Raw genomic sequence first — 24,781 nt, 5'->3', positions numbered from 1 at the left:
ACCAAGTACTTGGCATGTACCAGCAAATCCTGCAGTTAAACAATAGCTGTATACACGGCTGCCACTGTAAAGCCACCAGCGCAGTGAAACTCCACTACGTTTCCACATGGCTGGTGGGTATATCCATTTGATGATACATTTCTTTGAACTAGACTGTTTTGACTCTTCAGCAAAGACACCTTTTCCTGTTGCACCAGCCAACAGCCATGACAGTGGTGCAACAACTTCAGATTTCAGAAAAAGTGTATCTACTCCAAGCCACCAGAGACATCGGAAGAATGAAAAGGGTAGGAAATCAAGGCTCAATGAGCTACACGACCAGCATTAGGATCAGAGGCTGGCATTCAAGAATGAGGTGCAGTAATGAAACACCGCTTCCTACTTCATGGTCAGAGGTACTCTTGATCACAACACCTTATCCCTAACTCTTTATAAAGTCGATAAACCAACCGTGAATCCACAGGCTTCCCCTAAGCTGATGGTTCGCCCCCCATGTCGAGGGTGGAATAATCTATGAATTTAGGAGTGCAAGTAGATGGCTTGTCCAGCAACATTCAGTCTTGTCTTTGTTGCCTTGCATGAAGCACCATTATGGCTGGCTCCAAGATGGCTAGAGATGCTAGCTGGGATTATGTCCCTGTTTAATGTTAAAAAGGCATATACTAATAGACCTAACAGGAAATGAAAGTCCCTGAATAGCAGAGTCAAATGATAGCGCCTCACTTCTGTAGTCAGCATCTTCATTCAGAGAACCGGGTGATGGAAACACTTCACACTATTTCTTACACTACATGTTGTGAGAGGCAGGTGGGTAAATCAAGAAAAGACTAGTAAACTCACAGCTGGCGTAAGAACGGCTGTCATCTTCACACATTTTGTGCAATTGTTGATATTCTTCTTGGGCTAGCTCAAAACGCTGCTGCTTTATTTGGTAAATCTCTTTCTTGGCATTGAGTGCCTCCTGGGCAACTATTAAATATTCCTTTAGCATGCGTTCCTGCTCCCTTCTCCATTGCTCCCTTGGGTCCTCAATTTGTGTGAGCTCTAAGGAGAAAAGCATTTAAAAAAAAAAAAAAAAAGTAAGACACTTTATCCCACAAAGTACAAATTATTTTGTTAAGGTCTGTTCTCAACTAGCACACTACAGTGCTCAAAATCACTCCAGTCTGGATGAGAAGAAGGAAGGATGCAGAGTGGAAGAACAGGAAAAGCCCTTTCAAATATAAAAGGCATTTAGATTTGATTCTTTTCTTTACAAACTAGAGCAAACCCAAAGAAAACAGTGTTTTGGCTCTAACCTTCCCTCATAGCCAACTTGAAAATTCTGAGAACTACCTAAAAACCCAGAACCATGTAGGAGAGTGAAAGGTATCTCAGTGCTTAACCCATAACTCTAAAAATTGTTAGAACAACCTTAAGATACTACATACAACTTCACAAGTATAACATCCTGAAAGGTGACTACGCCTGCATAATTAAGAAGAATAAGGTCATTCAACAGAAGAGTTAGCATTTTAATCTCAAATCTATAAAAGCATTTAAATTGCTTCTTTTTTTGTCTTAAACAGCACTCTCCTGCTTTCCCTTTCCAGGGTTTAGAACAGTTTGTATTCAAACACAAATCAAAAATAGGTTTCCAGTACAAAATCTTTTCCTTATATACTGATTTTCAAAGTTATTACCATACAGCCATCTCTTTGCACTTGCAAAGACATTTGAGGAAGACACATGCATTAAAAGCCCAAAATTATTGGTTCATTTCTTTTCTTTTTGTGGTGATGCTCAAGCTAGCAAATATGTTTTAAATGGGGCTGTCCATGTAAAGTCTCATGTTTAAGTGAATGTTAATTTCTGCTGATTGCAGCTCTACTGGTAAAAAGTTGCTGCAGATGCAATGTCAGTATTCAAAGTAGCGGCAGAACCTGCACCACAGTCAGAAGGTAAGCACCTAGTCATTTTTTCCAAACTTTGTTTCTCACGACAGATGAAAGCCAGTTATGTTTTGCATTAATCTTGTGTACATAATTGAGTATATTGGTGTCAGTGATGAAATAAGAAACTATAAAAGATTGAGCCCAGCACATTAAGAACTCTAATGGTGTCAAGGTCATGCTAGCAGCTCTACCATTTGGGAGCCATCTGAAAAGTACATAAACAAAAACATGAAGCTCATCTACGAACAGTACCTCCAGCAGATCTACATATTAGGTTCCTAGTAACCTTTTCTCAACAGCTCTAACTTTTCTCTCCCCACAACTCCTCACATTGCAACAGTATAAAGATCATGCCTACGGTTCTGCAATTTCTCCCCACATCCCAGGGACCCTCAATTCCCAGCAGCAGCTTCTGGCTCCAATGCCCCCAGACTACCTCTGCAGCCCAGGACAGGATGTGCTGTGGCTTGTTCCAGTCTCCATAAATCCTTCTCTGCATGCCAGGCAAGCAGAAGAAAACAGAATTCACATTGCAGCCCATCCTTTACTGAGGGCATGATAATGTGCAATGCTATCTCATCTGTCCATAAGTATTCCTGAAATCTGCGCAAATTTAATATTCCTACAACTGCTAATCCCCTATGGAAACTATGCAGAAATTAATAAATATTTACAAGACAGAAAAGCTGGATCCAAGTAAGTGTCTCCTTTTGAATAGGAAATTAATAGTTCAATCTCAATAAACAGCCAAGGCTAAAATGTTACGTTGTATCACACATTAAGCTTCTGAGGTCCTATACTACAGGGCACTGTATCTCTTCACAAATTATCTCAGAAGCCTTCTCAAAAGCTAGCAGCATTCTTCTGAGGCAGAAAACTTCTTCAGTACAGTAGTGACATTCTCTTCTGTTTTATAAAGTACAGAGGCTTCACTTTGCCCTGGATTTCTACACAAGTTGGCCATGTAACAACAAAACTAAAGCTATGTTGTAGGATAAAATTCACTTCCTTCATTTCTTTAGAACCAATTAAAAAAAAAAAAAAAATTACAGTAATTCAAGAACAGCCCCAGACAAATGCAGAGAATATATTATTCCCTCACTGGGGAATGCCCAACTGGTTAAAGGAGACTTCAAAGGCTCCCAAGACTCTGAGGAGGAGGGAAAGGAATTCTGCGGCTGGCAGCCGCCAAGGTTTTTAAGCAACAGTTGGAAAAGAGCCAAGAGCAGCTTAGTAAGGGTGTCAACAAAGTACTGAATTTACAGAACAAGATGGAGATCAGGGCTGGAAGCACCACTGAGATTTACAGAAGATTCCTCTGTTCCTGGGGGTTTTCAATATAAATGGAAAGTTATTGCCTAGAAATCTTTTTATTACTTTCTGAGTAAACAAACGTAGCAAGAGGTTTGGAAAAAATCAGATGTATTACTGTTTTCTTTTAAAAGGTGCAAGGGCAAAAAGCTTGAGATGGTGCTTGAGAGGTCCTTGGTAAGCATAACTTTAGAATGACTCTCTTTGAATTATCCGTTGCATTTTTTCACAGTATTTCTTGAAACTGAAGCACTTCTAACTGTTTTGTCAATTAACACAGAACTCCAATGCTGTATAAAGCATTTAACCTGGTCAGCCACAGAAGGCAGTCTGAATGTTTTCACGTGGAAGTTGCCGTTCCAAGTATTTTAGACACAGTTCAGAATACAAGGTAAGGGACCCATTTCAGAAAAGCATTTCTTCAGTTCCTGCATCATCTCTGCCACTTGTCTGGTAGCATCTCATGATGCACGACTGTCTACTCATTAGTCCTCGCTTCTACAAAGGAGGTTAATGCAGTCTTGATTGGTACCTTTGTTGTCCACAGTTTAAAATTGGACCGAGTATCCTACTAATTTTTGAATAATGATTATCCAGCTATAATATCAACTCTGTCTTCCCTCTGAATATAAATCTTGCTTGTTTATGCAAGCACTGTATTAGCCTAAGGGTGACAAACCCATTTTGCTGTGACGGTTGAATTACCACTTAGGATAATATCTGTGGGCTGCAAGTAATTAGTTATCATGAAAGAGACAAATTTTGCAACCTTGTTAATTGCAGAATGATTCCTTTCACTCAGTTCAGCATTGGCCCTATGAAGTTTCTATGCCTCTGTTCATATATTACCTTTATTTAATTCCTAATATGATTAGCTTTACTTTCCCAGACCCATTTATATTAATCTTCTCTTTCTGTGCTTTCCCATTGAGCATTCGGGAATTCAATTTCTCTCTGCAAAGACTCTCTTCTACAGTTTTTGCTCTTAATTGCACAGAAAAAAAAATGCAAGCCAGATCTGACCTGCCTACAATGATTAATATCCTTTCCATAGGTTCAAACTTGATGTCTGGTGAAGCAGCTAATAATGAAGTCTGAAAAGCAAAAGGGAGTGATTTCTTTTGCATACAATGGTGATTGTTATTCCCATGAAAGATGCCTATCGGTAGGATGCTTTAGTGCTTTTTTTAGTCACAGAGTTGCAATGGGAGCTCATGTTCTACTCATTATCTATAGGGACGCCTAAAGCATTTTACAAAGTTCAAGAAAAAAACAGAAGAGTTACCAATACCCTCATTTGTTTGGTTTTTTTAAGTATGTGCATTCACACACATGTAGATATGCTGGTGCAAGTGCACTCCATTACTGTACTCTGACGTAAGCCGCACTTTTTATTAACCTTCAACATTAACTAAAGTTACCATGACAGTTTAAACAGCAATCATTAAGCTACTACTTCTTCTCAACAGAATTATTATAAGAATTACCTAACAGTCTGTATTTATTGCCTTTCAATTGTCTCAGCTATCTATCCTTATGATCAGTGCATTGACAGCTCTTTAAAGTTTATTATTTAATTTGTGATCTTTGTTAATTTCACAACACATAAGCGCCTGTGTGGCTCAAACAATATCATGGGAACATTTGTTATTCTGTTGGATTTTTTTTTTTAAATAGGTAATTGTGAAACCACAATACACAAGTAATTCCAATGATGGCAGGAAGCCAAAAACTATTTCTACACTTTTATTTTTTAATTGACTAGATTTCAAGTAGATAGTATTGAGGTTGTTTTTGCAGATTATAATATTTACCATTGCTGCGACAGCCCATATAACTACTTTCTTCTTTTCTCCTTCCCTGCCAACTACCAATTCCCACAATATTGAAAGCATTCACTCACTGGTGATAAGAAGCTTAATGATAGTAACAGCAGCAGTAGTACAAAGCTGTAAAGATAAGACTTTTTTTTTAAAATTAGAACTGGCAAATGTGCCAGACAGTGGCGATACAAAGCTCAGCAAGAGTCCAAAAGGGAAAGCGTTGGAAATTTCTCCCGCTTAGTTTCCAAAAGGGACATCTGTTGTCTTTTTGATAGCACTTTGTACTGTATTAAAGCATAAAACATACATTGCTTAAGAGAGGATGAGATTATTGTATTTCATAGTGCTTCTAACTAAAAATCAGCACTTTTCTCTCAGAATGTATTTTGGTTTTCAATATAGAAGAGTGAACTATGGATGACTGGAAAAATAGGAAATACAAGAGTATAGCATGAAAATCTTCTTAACTGACATATGACAAAAAGCAACAACAAAATTACTGATACTCCACAGTATGACAAAGCAAAACATAATAGTTTTATACACTATAACTCAACCATAAGTTGTAAAATTCTTCACAAGTGGAAGAAGGATTGTGCCCCCATTTGAAAGATGAGAAAACAGATGCTGCAAGAAATTACCTGCATATATTTTCTCACTGTAGCATGAGGTGCATAAATGGTATCGGAAACAAAGTTGGGCCATCAGTTAATATCAACTTGCTAGGATTCCTAAAAATAATCACACATCTACTCACGATTTATGTGGTCCATATAATAAACTCCAATCTGTTGATCGTAAACAGTTTCCCATCCTAAGGGAAGCTCATCACCGACACAGTCAGCAAATGTCAATGGCTTTGTAATCCTGTAAAAATAAAAATAACATAAATAAATACAAAAGGTGCAGAGTTTACAGTGCAATGAATGTTATTACATGTTTTGAAGATACCTCCATCATTTGATCACAAACTAGTTATGCTGCTTAGGAATGTGCTAATAATTACAAACATACAGTTTCAAAATAAAATTTCATTTAAATATGCTGACAGATACTCCCCGAACAGGTCAGACAAGCTTCTCCCTTCAAGTTTCTATGTTTAACAGTTTAATTACAATGGCATGCAGTCCTGCCAGTTTTTCTCCCATGTTGCGAAGAACACAAACGTGAAGCTGGAGTTCACCACTGCTAAAAATTACTAGAAGCTTTATAGGTTTTAACTTCTCTAAGGTGTCAAAGCAGTATAATTGTTTGTCCTTAAAAAAATTAAATAACATTTAAGAAATCCTATATAATAGATTTCTTCTCTTTTCAATTATGCATTTCCAACTATTAATGATATTCTCTTGGTCCAGACCCATACAAATTACTTTCTCTCCCTCAAAAAAGAAGAGAGACAAACAAATGTCTCTAAAGAATTCTGAAGCCATTAGAGCAGAAATAGTAACTAATAAGTAACAGCATTACTATCTAGCAGCTTAAAATATCACATCCCTTGCTAGGCAAACTCTTGATAGACCAGTGGGTAATAGAAAACCAAAACAGCAATTTCAGTATTGACAGGAATGTTTGAAAACACTGGGTTACAAATTCTACAGAAGGGTTCCAACACTGTTCTAGAACATCAAGTTATATTAAAAAAAAAAAAAAAAAAAAAACAACTAGGAAGAACAAATGATGCAAATAAAAAATCCTTAACATTCAGTTGCATCATATCTATTTCCCAAATCATCATTTTAATTGTTACTTAATGCCTATGATAACGTTTTCTTCTAAACGCTGCCATAAAATTCCTTTACAGAAAAGCTATTAATACAGTCATTTCAATTATACATGGGATATAGATCCAACACCTTCAATGTTTATTTGTTGAGGCATTTCTAATATCTAGAATGATGACAGCTTTGCAAAGATTAAATACATGCATTAATTTAGGGACTGACTTAAGTTCAGCATAACCTATGGCATAATACTGTTTGGTGTAAAATGGAAATTCCATTCATATGTTATAATACCCAATTAAAGTTTCCTGATACCAGATTTGGACTATGCTTACAAATATGCCGCAGGACAGCGAGATCATTGGGACTGGTAATTGCACTTCATCTGATAACACCTGTATAAAACAATAACTTCATCTGAACTAAAATGTCTGTCTTTGAACTAGAAGTCCTTCCCAACCTCAAAACAAAACCAACCAGAAGAATGCAACGGTAAAGACTTCAAATGATGGAAATACTACTACAGCTACATTCTAGCTATTCCAATGGCCCAGTAAGCACACCATTCAACCACTAACAAAAAGCACATAAACTTCACGCACAGCAAACAGAAAAAGTGCATTTACCTGCTTCCTAAAACTATTTTAGTATTCTTAAGACTAAAGTGTTCAATATTAAATGTAGTAGGGGGAAAAAAAAAATCTTCACTAGCTTAAATGTAATGTTTTAATAGCTCTGTACAATAGTATAGAGACCAAGTTATTTAGGTCAAGTAATAAAGAGCTTGATCATATGCTATGGATTCTCAAACAGGTATAAACAGTTTAATAAGATGAAGATGTACATGAACTCGTGCACCACTATTTAATGTAAAAATTTCCCATTACTGATAAATATATAGTTCACGTCATGTAATCATGCAAATCCAAAGCTGCTGTATTCGAGAAAGAAAACGTTACTAAGGACTGGCATATGTATTCTTTCAGTAATTCACCTAGCAGTGAGGCAGACCAAATATTGCCAAAATACTTTCTATCTCCCTGGAATTCAGTCAAATATTGAAAATATAACGTGCAGCATTTTTTCTTAAACTCTCATGGTTTTGTTCTGAAGACATCATATTTACAATTTCTCGAAATAGTCTAGACATCGACTCCTAAATTACCATACTATAGACAAGATTTTCTTTGGAATGAGTTATGAGACATGTTTGCCTGTTATACAAACACAACCTCACCCTTTATTCCTAAATAAAACCTGCACATGATACTCTAACCTTCCGTACGACAAGAACTTTAATTCAATGCTCTCCGTGATCCCACCGGGGCTCCGATTTCGAGGACAAGGTCAACACTCACTTTCTGAAAAAGGGAGACTGAAGAAAGCCAATACATCTGGTCCAACCAGTTTTCATTCCAATGTTATAAAGCATGTATGAACAGTTTAATTAATGGTTTTGAAGGAAACCTTGTAAGAAAAAGATGACATGAAAAGCTGTCTTCCAGATATTCAGACCATTATTAATGTGATGTGGCTCATTTTAAACTGTATTCAAAGTTGCTTCAAATTGGATTCCGTTCAGACAAAACATAACATCACATTGATTCTCAGTTCAGTCACATTTATATCTATGAATATCTATGTAGCTTGAACCTTCTCCATTCAATTCATCTAGTTCAAAACATGCAAAGCTTAAACTAAGAATTAGAAGTTTCTCCCTGTGTTTTGCACTGGTTTAACTAAGTCAACTGAAAAAATTACATTTCTGGTTTAACCAGCACAACTCTGAGGACAAGATTCTCCCCCCCCGCCCCTGTTAGGGAAACTAAGGGTTTCCAGAATAACAAAGACAAAATGGATCAGATGCAGATATGGATATTGGAGGTCAGCCACAAGTTACAGCAGTAGACTCCTGAAATTAAGTATCTTCTGGAAACACTGCTTTACCCTCTGGTTTATTTTTATTAGCTTAAGCACTGTAAAATAGGACAGGTCTTTTCTGCTTCTATATAAAGAATTGTACAAGGTACAAGTACATCTGTTAAAACATTTCAAAGTATTAAAATAAAGACAAAAAACTTTTCGAAGCATTATAAAGACAGACAAAGACAGGATAAAAATGCTGCCACCTTTAATTAAATAAAAAACAGGGCTGCCCTGAACTATGCTATTCACAGTAGTAAAGAATAACTAAAGCATTTTTTCTGTCACCAGTGGTAGACACTAACAGGAAGGTTCTGAACTTCCAGCTGAAGACAGAATTCCTCTGGGACCAGTTTACAACATCAACTGGTCGCGGCCACTGGATCTACAGCCCAGGTACAAGTGACAGTCATCCACGGGGGTCAGTTTTGCATATCTCCAAGAGCCAATCATAACTTCAGATTAACTGATTTGCTGATTCTTCATTATCTTGAAACACTTATCCTTTCCAAAAGTAAGGGTACTATTCAGTCATTAGGCACCCAATCTTTTGTGACTTTGAAACCCTTCGAAAGTCAATACAGAAGCACATAAGAAAGCTTCCATGACCCAAATCCTGCACACCAAGCTGAGAGAAAAATCTTTGAGCATTGCCATGCGCCTTAGATCTGTCACCTCTAATTCTGCCCAAATTAAATGTTTTCATTAAGAAGAAATGGAAGCCTGGTATTTGCATGCAGTAAAACGGACATATCTGAAAACCCAAGTTACATTAATATTTTCTCTGCATCAATTGTCAAGCTAAACAGTTAGAATACAGACATCAAACTACAAAATAGAACAGAAATAGTTTTATTCAACTGTTCAAAGAGGTGTTTCTCCTCCTTCTTGCATACTTATTTCATATCTTTGTCCATTACCCGTACACAGAAGGATTCCAGAATACAGTACTACAGCTTTCTGAATACGCAGCAACAACAGATATTTCTTGAATGCATCAGTTCATGGCGGGGAGTGGGTGGGGAAGAAAGAAGACAGCAAAAGGCAATGGCTAAATACCATTTTAGATAAAGTACTCCAAAACTGCTCTCAGCTTTAGTATATTTTGTTAACAGAATCTAACTTCAACCCCCCAAAAAAACTACAGAAAACCTCAACCTTTAAATAATAAAGGAACACTTCTGCGTTCAAAGAAAAGGCATACTTCCAACTCTCCAAAACACAGTTTGACCGACTAGCGTGGGGCAGCAATTTCATTGTCATAGATTTTGAAAAACAGAACCAGATCACTGAAAAACACAAGGCATCAGAAAATATTAGATAAGATCCTCAGTCTTCCCATGGCCCTGATGCCACATCAGAGGGCCCTGGCTGCTTGAAATCTCTAGGTCTAATTGAGTAAAACTTCCCCTGGGAGGAACTAAATTAAGACAAACAGAGCCTGTTTTTGCAAGATCTTGAACAGGAAATCGAAAAGGTGTTTCCAAAGTAGAAATGCCATTGCAAACTAGCTGCCATCTCTCAGATAACATCTAGATGCCTAAATCACGTCCAGGGTCACCTTATCTTCCAAACTGGGCCTGGATTAAGAGGAAAGCACTAACCACAAGGGCTAATTATGAAAAAGAACCACCAAGTTCTGAGGAAAAGCCACCATTTGTAGGGGAGACAGAGGGAAGGATGCAAAACCAGCAACTGCCAACAGTGCTTTTATTTTTGTTCCTGATTTTCATCAGGTCCAACAGCAGAGGCAGAAAATGTCTAATAAAATTTGATACTCCTCAACAGACAACTAGGAGAAACATTCTCTTAAATCTGATCTCAGTCTGAATAGCCATCTAATGGGATAGATGGTTTTGTCTGACAAATGCAAATTACAGGCTAGGAAACTGTATTAATTCACATTACAGATCTGAAAAATACCAGGGAATTTAAAAATGAGTAATAGTATACCCAGAAAAGAATTAAACATTCTGGATATACTATTGCTAGATTTATCAAAGTAACGTATTACGCTGAGTATATTACTGAAGCGTCACAAGGCAAGAAAGAGAGAAGGCAAAATGAGAAATCACGCACACACTTTTTTATCTCACCGCCTTTCAATCATGAATTTAAGTTACAGCCATTGTTATAAAATTCAACTAATCCTCGTCTTGTATCATGGCTCTTACTCCCTCCAACCACACAGAAAAAAAAAAAACAAAAAACAAAAAAAAAAACCACTAAGAAATTGAGCAGGCATGAAGATTATTTTTTTGTTGTTTCACAGACATGGGCAAGAAGAGCTGTTTACACTGAGGGGAAGGATGGGGGGGAGTTGTTGTTATTTTGTTTTTAAAAGTCACACTGCAGTCCTGGAGGCACTTCATGGACATCTTCCACCACCGTCGCTCAGGCCTGGGCAGCAGTGCGCTCCGGGCCTGCAGGACCTTCTCTGTGAGACACAGCAAGGGTCTGTGGCCGCCCAGCTGCGCCGTGACCCCCCAGCAGCCCCAACCCACCCGGCTCCTCCAAACAGGCTGCCCTGAAGAGAGCACCCCCCTCCTCAGCAGCCACCGCCTCCCGCCCCGCCAAGCAGGGCAGGGACACGTCCTGCCCCGCACGCGCTGCCCGGCTGCTGAAGCGCGGAGCTTCCTTCCCGGCTCGGGTGCAGCCGCGCACCAGCCGGACCCGCGCAGCCTCACCTCCTGCCAGCGCACGCCAGCCAGGCACCGGCCGCGCGCAGCAAATGCCACCGGGAACGCCAGGCCCCCCGTCACAGCACTCTGGAGTGCACCACGGTCTTCCTCACCGTCCGTCCTCTATTACAGATTCAGCTCTCCTCAAGTAGCCCAGTCATAAAAACAAGCTGGATTTTGAAATAAGGTTTGGCAAATTACATACTGGCTGCTCAGTCTAGAAGTACAACAAAGTTCACCAAACTATACGTATATTTTCAAGATAAAAATCCCTTAGAACTTTTTTCTTAATCCAAATTATATCTCCTCATTTTTCTGCATAATTTAACCTCAAGTTCTGAATAAAATAACTTACTGGACATCTACTCGACCCTTCATTAAAATAAACCCACAATACAGATGGCCGTACAGAAACTTGCACAAATGAGATTCTGTGCTCAGGACAAAGACTTAAAGAAGGTAACTTGTATTCAGAGTCATCGCTGCGATACATTTCCCTGAGAAATGAAATGCTACCCTACAGCAAGGAAATAACAACATCAGCTCTTCTAAAGGTCACTTGAAATTCAGTCTTTTTAAGACCACGCTCTATTTTGCAGTAATTTTCATTCTTTTTTTTTTTTTAAACAACTGCAAGTAAGCACATGAAAGAGTGCTAATAGTGTCAGATCCGTGTATTTGCTTCAATTAATTTTACAGTAACATCAGGCAACACAGCATACATCAATGTGCAAAACAGAAGGCACAGGATGGCATTAGCCAGCTACAGTAATGAATCAACATCTTTAAGTGTGGACAAAAAACGTGTGTTCGTTATTAGATTTTTTTTTATATTTTTTTTTTTTTTAATGAAAACAAGTGTTAACTGCCTTTAATACATGGTATTACAAACCTGGACAACCTATGCTGAGACAGCTGACAAGCACGTCACTCCCACAAATATTTGAGTTATTTGTCGACTGCCACCTCCTGAGCCACGGTTTGCCACTGTTTACAGCGTGGCAAACAAGCTGGTAGCAGCTCCTTTTAACCCCACTCTGTGAGCCACAGTGCTTCAGGAGCTGGTTAAAAAGCAGCTCTAACATCTGTGCAGCAGGGCAGCATAGACAGTACCTTCATCAGCCATCCTGTTCCTCAGTCTGTAACTGCCCTTGTTTTACAGCCACCTGAGCTTATGTGGGTCAAGAAAAGTAAGTGGTATCAGCTATCTACCTCTCTTGTGACCTCGTGCTGAAGAAAACCATTCAGGAACAATGGAAATAATATTATAAAAACTCAGCAGATTGACGAGAATGCACGAGCACTCTATTTTGGCACCCGAAACCTGAATAGAATGATTTTGTTTCCTACGGCATTTCAGATCATCACATCCTCTGTTGTGCAGTACATTCAATCAATTGACTCCAAACCAAAAAGAATTCACTTTTTCATGCTAGGCAGTCCCTTGACATTTTTTTAAATCTCACTAACACTTTTCTGATGGGCAGGGTATTATACATGTATTAGATGAAAACTGTTCATCATACTCAAAATGTTCTTTGCTACATGTAATGCTGATAGGGCAGGTGGCCATGAAAACCCTGAACAATTAGATTTTGTGACGCAAAATGTATGTGAAGCTACATGTATCAGTAAGAGATAACCTATACTATTTGTTGAGTTAGAAGAAGTAACAGAAGTTTATATTGCCTGCAAATACCTACAAGAAATGTACCTGAGGACACCCTCTAACTTCCTTTCACTACTCTAGAAACAATAAACATTTACTAACACGCAACAACAGAGAAATAATATACTTTTTTTATCCTTTATCATACTCCCAAAACCCGTAACAGCTAAGAAATACTGGCTTAGTATGCTGAAACATAAAATCAAATGCTATGTCCAATTGCAGCTCTCGCATGACTTGTCTGTCTGCTCAGGAACTGCTGAAACAGTTCCACACAAGCAGCCAAGTCTTCCAAGCAGCATTTCTTAACAGCAGCTATGATCCATATCCAAATTCAGAACACAAATATTATGGGAAATTCTTGCTGAAAATATACCCACATTTCATCAAGACAGCCGAAATTCCTCCTTCAAAAAATCATAGCCGGGTTAAAAGTCAGTGCTTTTAAGAAAACTGCTTTTGTTTCTACTATTTACTATTTTTTTTACAGAGGATAAATGATAAAAAAGGGGGCAGAGGGGTTAAGTAAGGCTGTCTATGAGTGCTTTAAAACATGTTTTGTTTGTGTATGCACAGATAGCCCAAAGTTACAGGCAACTGTACAAAGTCTCCATCCAGAACCTAAGATCAGCGGCAGAGCAGAGGCAATCGCTGGAGGGTCTGGCTGAAGGAGGCAGTCTGGGCAGCAGGTGACTTGACATCTAGACCAAAAAACAGACAAAATTACATATGGCAGCTGGGAATAAGCCGTAAGAGGAGGACAGCAGGAATATGGGGCAGATAAGACAGTTAAGGAGGGGAAATTAGGAGACTATAGTTCTACTAAACTGATGTCAAATTGGACCATCGTATTGAATATGTTCTTAGCTAGAAACAGTAATACGCAAGATATTTACAACTTTTCTTTTGCTGATCCTAATAAAGCTGCCTTCCTTACTCAAAATTTCTAAATATTTACAAGATCTTCTCAAGGACTTGCATATTGGGAGAGACTTCAAAAAAAGCATGAACAGATAAAAATCAAAAGCCTAAACTAAAAGACAAGGAAAATTAATAGGGAACTTCAGAATCTGAGAAGCAAGCTGAATTCTTCCACCTGTGTAAGAAGCCTAACATGACACTACAGCTGTCCAGACAGAGCACAGCTTTTGAGAGGTTAAGTAGTGTTCTAGTTTCACTGATTCTGTATCAACGTTTATAACTTTTACACCAGTTTCTGTGAATAACAGTGTTTTCCAACTACAGGCTATTGGTAATTAAGGTCCTAGTTAGTTAAGGCCAGCCCTGCAGTCATCTGTTTATTTCTTCCATCCTGCAGACCACAACTCTGCAACCTTCTGCTGGAGAAGAACAAGTTACACAGCTCTCAGATTTCTACATCCTCAGTACAGACTAAAGCCTATTTCTATGTTCAGTTCAGTCTAACAAACTGCTTGGCCGTTGTATCCTTAGTTTTGCAATGACTCTTCTGGTTTGAGAACTCAAATTTCTGACTAGCTGACTTGGCCACAATCCTGCCCACCAGTTAACTAAACCATCGTAGAAAAGTCACTGGGAGAGGTGACGAGTTGCTACACCCTTACACAGAGGACCGTACACGTGTTTGTGTGTAAGCATATGCATACACACACAAAATTGTTCTCTTCTGACTTCTGGTCATAACCTCTGTATGCAACTACCAGATGAGGAGGAAACACCTGTACTTTCCTATATGGAAGTCAGCTGAGCAAGGGTGAAAAGGTGCATCTGCAAGACCTTACCAGCAAGTTCTTAGTAATAAGCCCTTTGCACATCAACAAGAATAACAGGAGGAGCTCAAAGCAGAAAGAAAATGAAGCAGACAGGAAAAGGGAGGTCCCCGGCAGACAAGGAGGAACAAAACTGGGACATAAAACTCCAAATTCCAGTCCATGAAGTTCCACATGTTAGAAGAAAAGGAGGCATCAAAAGAAGCTTTACATCTCAGTAACAAGTAACTAAAATGGTCTTAAATGCAGCAGGACACTATCGTGCAGTGGAATACTTCCTGCAGAATCTTGCAGGATCACTTCAAGTTTCTATCAAAGAAGATTAGCACATCCTCATTATTACATTGCCTCTTTCATTTCTAGTTTATTAAAGTATCTTGGCTCTCTCTCAAGCAGTACAAAAGCAAAAGGGTAAAGTTCTTCAAAACTGTTTTCCCATCTACTGTGTTCTCTCACTAACCTCGTATATCCTATATCCAGAAAGATTATGCCGGCATTTGCTGACTAGCTTGTTACCCTTAAGTCTGTCCTTGCTAGACTAAACTTTTCTTCAAAATTTTGAAGTCTATGTGATTATCCCAAACATTATGCCAGAGATTTTTCTAAAACATTCTAGCAGCTATTGGTAATGCAAGTTTCTGTACATTTGTAATGGTTAGCTCTGCACTGCTGAAGGCCTCCCCCCCCCCTAAATTTATCATTCTTCTTTACCAACTAGCCAGATTGGAAATAACTAAGTGTATATGTGTGTATATATACATATATACACACATACAAACACACACAATTTATTGATTTATCCAAATACCTTTAAAGTGTCAAATGACAGAGGCTTAACTTAAACATTCTTCAACAAAGAAAGCACTGTAAAACACTTTCATGAACACTTTAAATCACTTTAGACAAGTCTCAGTCAGCAAAACTGAGAATCATATGTTAACTAGTAATCTTTGGGCTGACCAAAAGGCAAGTTGTTGAAGACACACAGAGGTTAACACCAGAATCTTGAGGTATATATGCAATTACATCCTGATGTGGTCTGCAACTGCTTATTAACTGAAGAAAACCCTTCTCATACACTGAGAAGGTCCATCATGCTACAAACCATATCAATGAACATGATGCTAAAGGGATTTTATACTTCTGTAGTCCGGGAGAAACAATGTTTTAGAATAGGTTATAGCCAAGCTACGCTTAACTACCAGTGTTCCCTAGAGGTAAATTGAAGTTTAATGAGATTAGAAACACACGTCTGTCGTGTCTGTGTGCACAAACAAGCTCAGCACTAGTATCAGTGAAAAATTAAGTAATTTGATGTTTTAAATTATTTTAAGCCCAATCCTCCAAAAACTTACTATATTTGGAGTATGTTCAATTAAAAGTTTCATGAAATTAATTTCATGAAACTATTTCCACCAATAAGTATTACTCAATGATACTAATAAAAGAAAAAACACATGTTAAAAGCTACCAGAAACAGTTTCTAGACAAACGAAGCAGAAAGTGACAAACAATGGGAGGAAAAAGTAAATGCAACTGGACTGCGTATAAAACAATAGTTGGAAAAATATATATTCAAGAGACCATTCTTTTCAAGTTTTGGAACAAAGTGATGTGTAGATAAGTGCCAAAAGAATATGCATACCATGACTTCACATACATCCTATTAAAAACAAATTGCGAGGTAAAGCAGTAAACAAATGCCTCACACCCAGAAAAGTCTACGCTGCCAGCTAATATTAGAAATTCAAGGCAAGAGGTTTCTCATTTAACCTTTCAGAACAGCTTTGCTCCTCCTTCTCCTCCAGCCCGCCTGAAAACAGTGTTATACTTGTCCTGTATTTTTCCTAAAAGTACCACGTATGGTATTTCTCAAACATGTTCAATTATCACATTCCTGGAAGTTTTATGGACTCTTGTACCATTTCTATGTAATGTCTTCTAATGCGCTACTGCGCTGTCACGCACCGACTTTGCCTGTACAGCAGAGAAATTTTGCCTTGCAAAAGGCCACAGCCCTGGCCCCAAGCCCCCCTCAGTGGAGCGGGTGCCCACGGGCACAGAGGGAAAACTGCGACCAGAGAGGGCATCACGCTGCGCTCCAGCAGACCCCGGCCCAAACGATGCCACAGATTTGTAAGGCAGGCTTTCCAGACTGCTTCTCTTCTCGAAGTTTCTGAACTACGTTAATAAAGCAATATTTTACGTGGGAGTGAAGGAGTGCAACTAATGTGACAATCCAAGGGCAACGTTTCAATCACTTGCCCGAAGAGCTACTAAGCTCAACTTAGCTCTAAGCAACTGAAGTGGAAATATCTTGACAGGATCTTTGATGCTTTTTGTTTCAGACTCCATTTCTATGGCAGTCACCTCATTATTTAAGGTTTTTCCGCTCTTCCAGGAGTTAGAGAACCTTAGTCAAGCACATATGGGCACATGTTTCAGCTGCCTAGAAGTGGCGACGGACAAGTCATTAGTGAATATTGTATATATTTAGCATACACATACAGACATCCTCCATCTACCTACTTATTTAAAAGCTCCATATTTTAACTAGTATTACAAAAACAGTTAATGGTTACCTTTAAGGTATTAAAAGTTGTCTAAAAACAAACCCGTTAAAGAAAACCATGCTTAAAATGTGTCTTCTATTTTCCAAACGTATCAGGAGATCTAACAAAAGAAACTGTATCTCCCTAAAATCCTTGCTGCTTTTATACCACTGGAGCAACAACCCCCTGCTAAGTAAAATAATTTCTTTAAAGCCCAGTAACTACCTAAGGAAAAAAGCAATGGTTCTGCAATGATTTGCTACATTTTCTTCTCCACAGCTCATTCTTTGCCTTTACTTCAAAGTTACAGATATAGCTGCCGAATTATTTACACTTTATGACGTGCTAGTTTATATCATTTCTAAGCTTTGGATTCTCAACATTCGCAACCTACCAGTCACAAATACAAATTCATGTAAGCTACAAATATATAATGTTAATGCAGGCGTTGGGGAGAAGATTGTCTAAAATATGTACTTCAAATCTTACAACTGCTTACACACTCCAAGTTAAGCCCCTTGTCAGCCAGTAATTTTCAAGCTTTTAGGAAAACTTAGCCCCTGTTTTCCCAATATTTAGTTATCCCAGTATTATTACAATTCCCCAAGTACACTTGCTTCTAACAGTCCTCTTTAATGCTGACCTTGCAAACTAACACAGTGTATTCCCCAATCAATATTAGTAATTTAGTAATATAACCTAATGAAAAAGACAGTTTTACAGATTTATGTTCATCTGAAATTTTTTAAGAGGTTGGAGTTATGAAGTTTCATGCCACTACTTCTATAGTTGCCAGTAGTTGTGCAATATATTATATTTAAGCTTCAAGCTAGACCAATAAAGTACTTCCAAGTAAGTAATACGAGGAATTACTCATAATTTTACTGTCACGCATTTGCTAAAATACAGGAATAAAAAATATTTTGGGAAAAATCCAGAGAAATCCAGCCAGATAATGTAATTTTTATAAATAATAATAGTGCAATAAAGGGGGAAAAAAAAAAAAAAAACACTTAAGACAATGTGCTCAAACCCAATATAAAAAAATATTTTCAGTATAAGAAACTAAATCAAAGAGTAAGACAGCACATGTATTTTTGTTACAGTATAAAATTTCAGATCTGCCAAAAAAAGGGGTAAGTAAAAAAAACAATCAACAGGATATAAAGCACAATTATAGAAGAGACACCATGCCATCAAACCTACACTGATCTTAATTTGAACATAACTGAACATCCATAGGTAACAAGCACCTCTTCACTAAAACAGCAACAGAAATTAGATTAAATTTATACAGTAACATACTAAAGAGACTTCAACAGTAGATGGCCTCCTCTTCTTCCTCCCCATCTCCCATGATCGAGAAGGTTAAAAATAGAGGCTTCCGTTTCCTTAGATTATTTCGCTTTAAACTTTTCTAGAGCACTGAAATTAGCTGCTTTGCCAGCTTCCTACATTTGTGTTAGAAAAGAAGGAGTGTTAAAAACACGCTTCCATTTACAGCAACTCAGGAAACCAACTTCTGTGGTTTGCATTATTATTATTATCATTTCTAAATGACAAGTCCCTCTAAAAGTTGTGGGTGTCTCTTCCAAAGTTTCCCTTTGGACACTGCCCACCCAAAGGCCCCTTGCACCACATAGTAATGTATTTTGGGGGTCATCTTCTGCACTTGCATATTTTTCTATATTTATGCATTCCTTTGCAGTTAGTACATGCAGATATTTTCAGTGCACAGCATTCAATTTCCCCATATCCAAGAGCAGCTCCGGTACTAGGAAGGGGAGCTTAAGAGCCACAGAAAGCCAGCTTCAGCTCCCTCCCTCCCAGCCCTGAGCCTTCGAGGAAGTCGGAGCCGCAGGAAGCCTCTAACTTCCACCACGGCAGCACAGAGTGGCCCCAGCTGTCCAGGTCCATATTTTAAGATCAGAAGGAACCACTGTCATCATCTAATTGACCTCCTGCATAATACAGGCCACAAAACTTTAGCTGGTAATTCTTGCATCTAGCCCAAGATCTCGTGGTTGACCTAGAGCATATTTTCCATAGTGGTAAGCGCAGTGTTTATTTATATTGAAAAAGATGTACATTGCAGAATAAGTATCTGAACTGTTTATCTGGAAGTATTGGATATCAACAAACAAAAAGTAGCAGGTATCCAAATACTGCTCTAGTATGAAGTTGTACCAGCTACACATTACTATAGTGCAGTGCCAGCCATTCATTAGGAAGTCTGGTATGCTTCGTTAGCCATTGCCTCGTTAGGCAATTTTTTGATTGCTTCTAATTTTGCTAGACTGAAATTGTTCTGGCTGAAGTTCTCCCTCCGGAGGGTGTGCCTCATTCTCATCTCTTGTGAGAAGTTTCAATTAAAACAGCTCAGCCATTTGAAACAATGAAGCAGAGGAAAAAATGCTGTCCCTTCCCACTCCCGTGCTAGAATCCTACAGCAGTCTCCCAGATAATCTCAGCGCTACTAACACCAGGGCCTGAATTTTTTAGGTCTCCTACCATCCCCATGGAAAAACGTTCAAGTTTGGTCAAGGCACATGGGAGCGTTAGAGGGGGAATATTGTTGCACACGCTCAACATAACTCTGTGAAGTACGGAAGCCCTGTTCTTTGCAGATTTAATCTCCACCAAACACGCACCAGCTTCTCAGGACCTCTCCTGGCTACACACCCACCCAACACCAGTGCACCAGGACATTGCGAGGCTTGCTCCAGCTGCACAGAGCAGCTCCAGAGAAACATTTCCAGTACAACCCTGCTCCCTTCTCCTTCTATTCCGGGAACAGAGACCAGGAAGCCAGTTTCTCCTTCCAGTCTCAATGCAATCCTTGTTAGCACCTGAACACCATGGAGGAAAAGAAGGAAGCAGGCACACCATGATACAGAATGATGAGGAGCATGGGCACCAGCTGCTGGAAGAAGAGGAGGTGGCAATCAGAAAGCAATAAATGGTGCAGGGAGGCACAGACAGAGAAGGAGAAGCACAGGGAGAAGGACTAACAGCAGAGCTGGAGCAGAAGGGACTGTCTGGGAGCAGTGTGAACAGGCCACAGCCTAACCAGCAAGATGGGGAAAGATGGGACTAGCCAATGATGCTGCCCTCTACAGCCCTCTGCTCTGAGACTCTGAACACAGAATCACAGAATCGTTTAGGTTGGAAAAGACCTTTAAGATGAACACAGCTCTGTTCTCCCCTGTGCACTCCACCCCAACTATGCCATAAACTCCACCTGCGGTTTTGCACGAAAGCTGGATTGACAGCTTGGTACCACTGAACTGGAGAGATCCCTGTTGTCTTCAAATGTGTCACCCTCTGCTGCCCTAAACCGCGCAATCCCATCATGTCATAGCACTACTAACACTCATCTGATCATACAGTAAACTAGTAGTAGGTATGCTTCAACTCACTAGAACTACAAAAAAAGTAATGGGGAAGGAGAAAATAGTAACTCAGGGGTTTTCCCATGGTCACTGAATGGAATCAGTTTACTTTGCTATCAGATAAGCAAAAAAGGTAATGTAGAGGAGGCAGGAGGTGAGCAAGACCTCCTGCTCTTCATAAAAAGCTGTTAATTTAACTTGCAGCATCCTAAGGGTACACTAAGCCTCACTCCTTTTGGGGGGAAGGGGGGCAAAAAAAAAACCATCCAAACAAAACCAGAATGTAGCCACATAAATAAAGACGATTTCACAACAATGACAATACAGACCTTAACTCTGGCATTTTAGAATGTGTCTACATTTGGCTATGCAACTTTAATAAACATGAAAAAAACCTTACATACGCATCACAAAAGTATCTCAGTTAGGAAGGGTACATTTAGGCACCAGGATCCATATCTTAAAGAGCCTTCTAAAGTCTGGGGGAAGAACAAAGCCTATTTAAAAAGTCTGATTCTTTTCTGAGAAAGTCAAGTATACAGCAAATGAAAAACCAAAACCTCAAAAGCACCTTTGAATACCCACTGCTGGCAATGGTACTGTTGCCCCCAGGAACAGTAATCCCCAATACACACACTTCCATCACTGCTCATGGAAGGTTAAGACCTAACAACATAGGAACTTGACATGGATAACATGTTTGGAAACCACCTAATTAATCCATTTATCTGTTAAGAATGGTTAAAAAAAAAACCAACACACACTGGGAGTTACTCAGGAAATAATTAGATATTCATGAAGGAAAGGAACTACGGAAACACGTGTAATGATTGATTGACCAAACAACCGATAAAAGAAAGGTGTGCAAAGAGAGACAGCTACTGTGTTTGGAGACATATCCTCATCAATATGCTCACTGAAAACTATTTTTTCATAGTAAATGCAACTTCTCTTCTTTTTCTCGAATAACATCAAGTCTATCTTTAATGCAGAGAGCACTTACGTGCAACACCAGAAAAGCCACAAAGACATCAGAAACGCAGATTAAATGAACTGCGGGAGGAGAAGTGGAGGAAGAGGGAGAAAAACACTTGCATTTCCAAGAGGCCTGTCTGGTATTGAGTAACAAGCAGGTTGGACAGATGCATTCAGAAGTAAAGTAGGGGTTTAGGTCTGACATACTAGAAATCTAAGCTCTTCTCAGTGCTAGTAGAAGGGACATAACGTTTCATTTACTTAAAATACAGAAAATTACCTGTCCACAGAAATGATATGAAGTCTTGTCAGAGTAAATGTTCCCTGCATTTCACAGCCCTTTGTGTTACTAGCAGAGGAAACATCTAAACCTTTTAGTTTCCTTAACTCCAACTTACCTACTTTCTTCAAAATTATTTATGGGCAAGACCTAACTATCAATGGGACCCTCTCGGTCTTTGAAATGAGGACGGAAGCTAGAACTCTCTCCCAGACTTAGGAGTTGATCAGCAAAATTTAAGACAGGTGGCAAACTTTTCCCAACAATACCAGCTATTTCCAATTACTGAAAGATCTAGTGATTCAATCTCTGAGTAGCTTGAAATAGAAAATAATCCACAGTTTTCAGAAATGTTGTAAGCCTGCTTGCTTAGTTGGGTTGATGAGCAATGCTTCAGGAGATCCAGTAAAAGGAGGGCAGACTGAACCACGATTACTATTCCAGACACCAGATGCCTAATGTGTGCTGAAAACGTTGTGACTAAAGTCTGGTTAAGAGACTAGGACTTCAAAAACTTACCACCAGCTCCCCAAAGGCTATTAGGAAACCCGAGCGAACTGAAAGGGAAACGATGGTGCATGGGAAGGCAGGAGAGCGTACAAGCATGACAGGAAATTCCCAAAAAAATGTGGTAATGACTCGTACGCACTTACTCTGCTCCACACATTTTCATGTTGTATCGTTTTCTGAAAACCTTTTACTACTACCCATTAAGCAAGAAGACAGCCTCTCATAAGACAGCTGTGGAAAAAGAAACAGGAGTACTCCCTCCTTCCTCTCCCATCTTGTACTTATGCCACAACTGAACAACTATTTGAAGAAGAGATTTTCTCTCAGTTTCCTAGACCACCGCTGCTGCCAGGAAAGCCTGTCTTCTGCCATCACCCTTCGTCTAGCTTCCCTTTGCAGGTCTTACTTCCCCATAAGTGAACTCCGATGTTTACATACATCGCCACTCTTGGCTCTTCCCAGCGTTAAATCCACAGGATTCTTTTTCACAGGATTTGGATTTTCTGATTTCATACTGCCGCAGCACGACAACAAGGAATTACTGAAGATGGAAGCTGTCAGAAGAGCAAAGGTCTTCAGTCCATCCCTTCCCTACTCATCATCATAGTTGAAAGTCTGATCCTAAATTTTTAACGTCCTCGAGGAGTTAACTTCCTTGACAATTTTGCCCTCAAATTCTAATTAGAGTACAATGAAGATGCCACTGGTTAAATAAATTGTTATCATATTGCATTAAATCGACCCCCCCCCCAAATTAACAAGGTATTTTTAATCACCATTCAGCAGCACTGCTTTTCAGCCTATCTGATCATCTTCAGTCTCTTTTGAGAACAGTCTTCTGATGAAAAGAGCCTCACTGCACACCTTGTTAAACCCCATTGCTGTGCTACATTTTAATGGAAGCCTAAGTTTTACAGATATGACTGGTCTAGACCCCTTCCTTCCCTCTGGCCATATATTGAGCAATGCATCTTACTCACAATGAGTTAATGCTTCCAATTCCTGCAAAAGTTAGTTTTATGGAGACGATTAATTTTCCCTAACTCCTCTCAACAAAGAAGCAGTAATAAATACACTAATTTAAGACACCAGTCAAGTCTCAAGTGGAAAGCTGATTTGCGGAAGAACACCGATCCTACCCCACACCCACACCACCCCCCAAAAAAACCCCAAAACGAACCCCAAACTCTCTAAAACAGAGAGCAACATGCAAGGCAGCATATCGACTACCCAAGACATCTCTAAACCACACTGCTTTCTGAGGTGGCACTACAGCTATGCTAAGGGCAGACATCCATGTATGCAAGCACATTTCTACTGATTGAATAGTCTGTACTTCTCAAAATTCCAGCAAACACATAAACGGGGCACTATTCAGCGTTTACTTCTTCCCAGAAAATGAATGCTGACAGAAGCAAAGGATGGGATGGCATCGTTGTTGCCATAATATAAATCCAGAATACTTAAAAGGATAACACACAATTTATTGACAACTGAGCCAAAACGATTTCACAATGTGACATTTTATGCAATCCAAGAACAGTATAAAAGTAAACAAAAATGTTTAAAGAGCTCTTGTATATGGACTCTAATTGCTTTTAAAAGGAAAACAAATTACACAAATGCCATTTTCAATAGGAGCTTGTCTAACACATGGCTTAATTTAACAGGTATTAAAGATATTGTAAGATATTGTAAGCATGGACAAGTTCTTCTGGCAACTTTTAACATCCATCAGACTTTAATGTTGAGGAGAAAAAAAAAATCATTGTCTTCAGAGATCCAAGATTAATTTTATTTTTATTTTTTGCTTCCTTCAAAAGTAGCCATGAAAATGAATTCACTTTGTCCTCAGTAAACAGCTCATCCTCATGTGTTTTGTACAATTAAGCCCAGCACATTCTTCCATTGTTTTGAGCCTACACCACTTTGATCTCCAATTTCCAAAACAAGGGAACTACAAAAGCATTCTCAAACACACCTTCCAGATCAGACATGTGCTTCCCCATACACACACCTATTAATGGCACAAATTACTTTGTTCCCTTTACATTGCTATTAATCACAAGCTCTTATAAGTGTAGATTTTGACTGTATAAAATACATAGCTATCCAAACGATGACAAAAAAACTTCTTTCTTAGTACCGCCTCCAACTTTCTTTCCTGGAAGCACACAAATGCCTTCTTGCAGCACTGAGAGCCACCCCAGCCCTCCAAAGCTGAGGGCAGCTGGTTGCTGTGCGAGGATGGCCAGCTCCGGC

At 39.0% G+C, this 24,781-nt stretch overlaps 1 protein-coding gene across 3 annotated transcripts in view; it reads right to left on the bottom strand.

The window, feature by feature from the left end:
• WWC3 (WWC family member 3) overlaps window positions 1–24,781 on the bottom strand; it is a gene marked incomplete at its 5' end in the record, with an annotated part of 103,821 nt that overhangs the window by 59,213 nt on the left and 19,827 nt on the right. For all 3 annotated transcript variants that reach the window (XM_082305142.1, XM_082305143.1, XM_082305144.1), the window contains 2 exons: window positions 841–1,044; window positions 5,826–5,935. In XM_082305142.1, the coding sequence (XP_082161268.1) occupies window positions 841–1,044; window positions 5,826–5,935 (314 nt within the window). The remainder of the gene's footprint in view (window positions 1–840; window positions 1,045–5,825; window positions 5,936–24,781) is intronic.

Source organism: Platalea leucorodia (assembly GCF_965183815.1).
Source record: "Platalea leucorodia genome assembly, chromosome: 2".
In the NCBI taxonomy this organism is placed as follows: Eukaryota; Metazoa; Chordata; class Aves; order Pelecaniformes; family Threskiornithidae; genus Platalea; species Platalea leucorodia.
The sequence above is the reverse complement of the archived record's forward strand: the minus strand, read 5'-3'. Positions and strand labels throughout refer to the sequence as shown.